We start from the raw sequence: 7239 nt of genomic DNA, 5'->3' as shown, positions 1-7239 counted from the left end.
TCAACAGAGGCAGAGCTGCTCCACAGGTAGTGGTCAAAACGGAGTTTGGCAGACACCAGCTTTTGAGTGAATTGGCTAGTAAAAGATAGAGATATGCTAGGGTATTATTTTAGATTTGAGGATGTTTGCATTCAGTCTCAAGGAAGGCTTGTTTTGCAAGCTGGAAAAGTGCCCTATATATTTCTTCAGGTCACTGATTCACACTGCTTCAACTGTGCTGCATAAGCAAATTCTAGTATAAATACCCTTAACCATATTGTGGTTCTCTTGATGTTTTGTGTGCATACAGTGCTAAATCCATTAGTTTATCAAACTCAAGTCCTTTTAAATGAAAATGCACCACTTCTTTGCCTCATACAGGAACAGCAAGGTACTCAAAGACTTTAAAATGACACTCAGATTAAACATTACAAATTAATGTTCAGAACCCTGACTTCTTTCAAACATATATGATTTTTTTCAAAAAGTTGGGGGAAGAGCAAGAATGCTGCTACTTTTCACAACATCTAATCTGAGGATAAAATTGGTGTCAAAATGCCCTTTTTCAGTGTTGACACTTCATGCTTTTTAAATAAAAGAAAGGAAGTTTTGACATAAAAATAACCACTAAACCAAAAAATACTCTTAGAAGTGGAATTTCAGGGAAACCCTGAATCACATGAAATTGGTCAGTCATGGTTTAGTGAAAAAACTCTTTCTCCATGGAAACTTCGTTCACCAATATTTTTTTTCCCCTGATTGACTATTTAGAACAGTGTCTTGGTTTTGTTAAAAACAAGACCAGTTCCTCTTTCAGTGAATTTTCCTTTCAGCTAAGTTCTAAGTAACTACACTTTTCTAAATTTAGCTGTATGTTTTTTTCAGACACTGTGCTCCAGAGCTGATAACGATAGCAATGGTGTCCAGAAGAGGCCCAGGTTTAGACTTATTGCTATGGCAGCCAAGGTTACTGATAAATTTTGCACATCCTATAAGTAAGAGTGGCATATTTGCAAGGAGGGCTGAACAGAACAAGAGACTAAAATTGACCGAGTATTCCATCCCATACACGCCATACACCCTATAAAAGTGGAAGATCACGAGAGTCTTGCTCTTTTCAACCATGGCCAGAATCTGAAGAGGACCCTGCCTGTCATCCGTGTGATCCGAGGCCTACTTCCAGGCCCTGCATTCCTGAATCCAGCTCCGTTTTGCTGCGAGATCCAGCCCAGACACCCGGGTGCCTGCCCTGCAGCCGCTAGAGTGACACCAGCTCCACAGCGGACAACGCTGCGCAACCCTGGGAAATTCAAGAGTGGTTTTGTATATTTTGTATTATTTTCTTTATTTATTAGTAGCCTTAGTAAAGCATTTTTAACTTTTCCAACTTGCAAGTCTCTCTCTCTTTTCCTCTTATTACCTTTCCTTAGCGGGGAGGGCGGAGGGTTAACAGCGAGTATCTGCCACCGTTTATTGTCGCCTTGCAGTAAACAGTGACAAACAAATACAGGCATCTTCATGGATTTTCTTCAAGTACTGAGAGGGCTTTATTAATCCTTATAAACTTTTATTTGTGATGTAACACAGAATTGCAGCCTTCCACCTACAATCTCATAGACTGTGCTGATCTTTTATGAGCGCTTTTCTTCATAAAGTACCCATTTAGCCAAGAACACATTCTGTGCCTGTGCAAAGAAGAATTCTGTATTTGATAAGAAACAAGCAATCCTATGAACTGAAGTCATGCGTGAAGAGAGTCTCTAGGGAAAGGATGCTTCAGATGACTGTATTTTAAGGAAAAGATTGTTCACATCACAGAATTGACTCTCATTTCACTATCTTCCCTTCCAATAGGCTTTGTATTTCAGCAGTAACAACAGTTAGAGGACAAAGTGTATGACAAAATAGGGAAGGTGAACCTAGGAAAGGCAAAATATTACATATATTTCTACTGCTAACCTTGACAAAAAACAGACAGACTTCTCTTCCTGTCACCCCTTTCACTGAATGTCCTAGAGGAATGTGTTGTTCTGAATGCTTTCCACATGAGATTTTGTTTAAAGAAAAAAAAAACATAATATGCTTTTTAAACAAAGGGCATATTTTCACTTATGAAACTTGAACCGAAACAATTAAATGTGTCAAAGTGTGCTGTTTGTATCAGTAATTTATTATAAACATTCTAATATTTCAAACATCAATAAACTTGGTTACTATTTAATGTCAAAGTAATTATTCCAAAATGACATCAATTTGGCATCCTAAAGAAAACAAAAGTAATAAACCTTTCACGTTCTGCTTTAAAGACTCTTTCACGCTAGTTTCTACAACCTAGTGATACAATATCTCAGTGTAAATTTTTTAAAGGCACAACTAAATTATCTTTTCTAGGGAAGACTTCTTAACTTATATTAATCCATCTTTTATTACTACTGTAAAAGGAAAATATTAATTAAATCTATCAAATCTTGGACACGCTTAATTGTCTTTAATGATGCAATCTATACTTTTGTTTCTCCTTCCAGCTTTCTAGGAATGTCTGCTTTCTCCATTGGTTTATAGCATTTATGGAGAGCAAAAGCTTGGTTCAAATGAGAAAAGTACAGTGTATTCCTTGATTTATATGCAATGAATATTTAGTTTAACTCTTCTCCCTTATGCTCAAATGAACTAATGGTTTTTTGCTCTCTTATTATCTGAAATGGCATTAGCAAGAAAAATCATCATTCTGAGCACCAAACTAGGTCCCAGTTCTGCAAAATGAGTGTCCAAAAGCTAGGCATTTGGTTAGACTCACAGAAGACTCAGGATGAAGTGATTTTGGTAAAACTGGAACTATGAAGTTGACCTACTTCTAGAGCTGGGAACAAGATGATAAATTTATCCAAAGTGTTGACAAAATATTAAACATTTTTCACTGTTTGGCCTGTTGAATAATGGATGTTGCAACAGGCTGGACGAATCATTGAACACATATACGTTTTTAAAACTTAATAGTCTTCTACTTAAAACTTTGTAAAAGCTCTAAATAAATCTGTTCCGCAGATAGATTGTTATGGAACTAGAACAAATATTGGTCAATGAGGAGCAGAATATAACTTGTGCTTTCAATAAGAACAGAATTAAAATTGAAAAAATTGTTGCACGTGGAATAGGATAAAAACTAGAACTAATTAATTACTGTGGAACTAAATAAACACTGGTACTGTAGTGTGACTGGACTCTAACTGGAACTACGAGAACTCGGTACTGCTTGTAGCGAGTGGTATAATGGCTAGAAATTTAAAAGGAGCATAAATGTGACCACAAAGATTAAATACCTCATGTTTCTGTCATTGTCTCCAAAGGCCACAGTGATGGAGTGAAACGCTTCTTACAAAATTCTGCTATTAACCATATGGAGCCTACCTAGCCAAGTGCTGAGTATTCTCAGGGTTTGCCTCTCTCTCCTCATTGTTTCCAGTCAGGTTGAAAGTTCCCCAACAGCTCACACTCACACTGAGAGGAAAAGGTGTGATTTCTATCTATGCCACATTGCAATTCACTGAGAAAAGGCAGGAGACCAAGCTGAAACTATATGGAGATAGCAGCAACAAAGGATCTGGCCTCAAAATCACCATTTTGAGAAAGCAGTGGTATGAATAAGGCACGAACTACCTTAGGAGAGAATTCAATAAAGGGGCAAGGGAAGAAAAGAAGATGGACACAATGTGAGGTCATGAGGATTCTTGTAAACTCTATGCAGTAGTGAAGTTACCACTGAGCGTACCTGCTTCCAAGCATGGCTATCTGTGTTGCAGAATAAAAAGCACCAGCATAGTTTGATAACATACTGATCTTTAATCTATCAAGAAGATTATATTCAAAGTTTAACAGTATAAAAGGATAACAGATACTTTTTAAAACAAAAATACAAGATAACACACAGTTGCATCTTGGTTCCTCCTGCTGCCAAAGCTTAGAGTACACAATTTCTGGGGTACGGTTTCTCTGTATACAGTGTTTCCTATCACTTCAGTATACATTGAAATTGAAATGAAACATTTTTATTTGCAAAAACCTTTTCCAGGTACAAGCTCAAGCCAGGGTGCTATTGTGATTAGCTAGTCATGTCAGATCCCGCACATAATTTAAACAAAGCAGAATGAAATCACTGCTTGTTGCAACGTTCCTGCCTTTTCATGTCAGCTTCTAGATGCCAGCAGTCCATCTACCACCGCATCGATCAACCCAGCTGCTTGTAACTCACAGTTGTTCAAGAGCTGAACCTTTTTACCTTGGGTCCCCTGCTCTAAATTCACATCCGCAAGTTCTTATTCCCCTCAGGCACACAAACAAAAAAAGCATTAGGGGGAAAAATGACAGAGAAGGTATGAAAACTTGTGAGAACTTTCAGACAGCAAAGGAAAAAGCCCCAGGCAGGGGTGATGTGAGTAGCCCCTCCTGACGGCAACTGTTCATAATTTGTTCAGCTTTACCTCTAGCGGACCCCGAGGCAAACCGAAGAGCTGATGGGGGCAGCCAGGTGTAGGGGAAGAAGAGGTTGAACAATCTGTTTAGCCTTTTCTGTCTCTTTATAGTTAGATATACAATTCTGACCCATGTAAACTCTGCTCCTGCTTTGCACTGACTGCAGAAATACACTTTCAAGCTCAGACTGAACCAGACTGAGTGACATTACAATCCGCCTTACTCCTTGTTGGTTTCGTGTACTAATAAACCAAGTGAAAACAAACAGGGGAAAGAAATCCTACCACCACAGCTTGTAATGGAAGGCACCTCAAAAATGGATAAAAGGATACGTTTTTCTACAAGTATCCCAACTGTAGAATAACTGTTTTGAATCTTTTAGTGGTTGCATTCTCATTGCATGATCTTTGGAAACCATAATAATAACAATTAAACAAAACCAAAACCAAAACCAACATGAAATAAAATAGTGCCACCGATGAAAAATCTGTTCAGTTAAAAACTGCAAAACCAGATAAACCACCCTTCCCTCAATCCTGCAAACCTGACACATCCAACACTGCTTGGACAAAATTGAGACTACTACAGTAGACTTTTCAGCATAACTCTACTTAAATGACAGCATTGATTAAGAAAAACAAGGCATACTATTGAAACCAAAATACATAGAATCAGGTTTCTACGCTAGTGTTTGCCAAAAAAACTATTTTTTAAAAAATTGTTTAAATGCAAACTTTTACATCTCCAACACGTTTTACATATTTCAGACAACAAAAGAATACACATACATTGTATGTGATAATTTTTCAAAACTAGCCATTACATTTTCACAGATTAAAAAAAAAAAAAGTCTGTTTAAATATTTCATTTCTACAAAGTGAATTTACATTTTTAAGTACAAAGTGCAAATACTACAGTTGTTTTTATTGCCTTTTGGTGAGGAAATCTCCCACATGTCAAACAGATCTGCCTTGGATCAGTAAGCTGTTCACCCTTGCTTCTTAGAAACTTGCTGAAAGAAAGTTGAAAAAATGTGCATTATTAATGATGTTTTCAAGTAATTTAGTATAAACATTTGTGTCTATTTTTCAGTGGTGCTGACATGCCACTATCAAAATGAGTTCTGCACAAATATATATGAGGAATTAAAAAAAATTCTTCTTTGTAATCCTTCATGGCATCTATAAACAAGGGTAAGAGAAATATCTTCACTATTTCTTACCTATGTATGGCCTCTTTATACCTGTCAAACACGCAGTTTTAGAAACTGCCTGGGCAAGTCTCTTGTGCAATACACCTTTCTATGGCATGTGATGTATAAGGAATGGGCTGCTGGCCAAAGTGTTATGAACAATCTATAGTTTCCTTGTAAACTTTTTGCTAGGCTACAAAAGACCCTCTGGGTCTCATTGACAGCGTGTGTACATGTATGTGTGTGTTTGTTGGACAAGGTGGAGCTGAGCAAGAGATACACACCTGGCAACTACCCCAGTTCTGTTAGATCCATCATGCATTTGACCTCTGTTAGAGCAACCACAGCTGAGACTCAGCACATTAGTATATGTATATATATCTGCTTTCTTTCAGTAAGCTTGTTTGTGCATGTACACATATGGATGTGTACATACATAAAAAAAAAAATATTCAGGAATACATGCCTAAGCACACATAAGCATGTATATAGCTGAACTGCCACAATAAACTAGTAGACAATGAGCTCTTGAGTGCCCATCCCCTGAGTGGTGAAAATCTGATCAATCCTTCATGGATGGGTGGTTTCCTTTGAGTGGCTCTTACGCAGACCAGTTGCTCTTCAATAACTTCCTTTCAAGTGAAAACTTCCGTAATGAAAGCCACATTCTGCATTTTCAGCCTTATATTGTTCAAGTATGAAACTGCCAACAGATGGTTTGCTGACCCAGCCTTAATTCCAGGCTATCATTCGTCAGCAACAGCTTTTAAAATAGTTGGTGTTGACTCAGCAAAATTATTAGATAAAATTAAAACACATAGATGCTCTAGAACACTTTTATTACAGATTCTAAAAGTCAGGATCAGATTACAAGGAAGGGGAGAGGGCTTGTCATGCTTCAAGTGTAATGCACGTGTGCCAGTAATTGACATTATATCATTAAAATAACCCCTTTGAATGTTTTTGAGTTCCGACAGGATAATTGTTTTCAGGCTGCCTTGTTTAAAGCATAAGTGATTTGTAGGGGGAACTTGAAAAGTTAAGACCACAAACATTTGTTTAAACAAACAGAAACTTATCACATCCCTCTAGCTGTGAGAATATTTTATATTCCATCAAAGGTATGTAGGAGGTCTCTGGTAGAACTCACAACCAATGCTGAGCTTGCCTTAGGAAGTGTGAGCCTAACATCAAACAAATCAGAGATAAAGCAAGTAACAAACTGACTAGCAACAATGAGAGGAAGATTTCTCTCGGCTTGTGGGGAGGTTCACCCTGGGTTCTGTTTTTAACAAATGGATCTAGCTTTCTGATAAGTGGGAAGACATTAACCACAACTATGGTTTGGGGATATTTTTAGCCAAATTCCTATTTTCCCAGCTGCAGGGTTACCTGAGCTGTTCATATGTTTATATGAATATTTTTAAAAACAATTCATCATTTACTGATGCTTTTATGGGAATTAATTGTTTAATGCTTCTAACTAATACAAAAGTGAGGCAAGAATGGTATGAAGATGAATCTTTTACTATACCATTCAAATAGCTGGCAAACTCACAAGCCCTTCTTCAGACCTATGCAAAAGTGCCAGGAAGTTG

The 7239-nt window shown here is 37.4% G+C and overlaps 1 protein-coding gene across 3 annotated transcripts in view; it reads right to left on the bottom strand.

Moving 5' to 3' along the window:
- Window positions 1–3768: 3768 nt before the first annotated feature.
- The window catches only part of SMOC2 (SPARC related modular calcium binding 2), a 143731-nt gene continuing 140260 nt past the window's right edge, over window positions 3769–7239 (bottom strand). For all 3 annotated transcript variants that reach the window (XM_065630988.1, XM_065630989.1, XM_065630990.1), the window contains exon 13: window positions 3769–5461. In XM_065630988.1, the coding sequence (XP_065487060.1) occupies window positions 5438–5461 (24 nt within the window). In that variant the 3' untranslated portion in view covers window positions 3769–5437. The remainder of the gene's footprint in view (window positions 5462–7239) is intronic.

The sequence above is a fragment of the Caloenas nicobarica genome, chromosome 3 (genome assembly GCF_036013445.1).
Source record: "Caloenas nicobarica isolate bCalNic1 chromosome 3, bCalNic1.hap1, whole genome shotgun sequence".
In the NCBI taxonomy this organism is placed as follows: Eukaryota; Metazoa; Chordata; class Aves; order Columbiformes; family Columbidae; genus Caloenas; species Caloenas nicobarica.
Note: the sequence above shows the minus strand (reverse complement) of the source record. Positions and strands in the feature narration are given on the sequence as shown.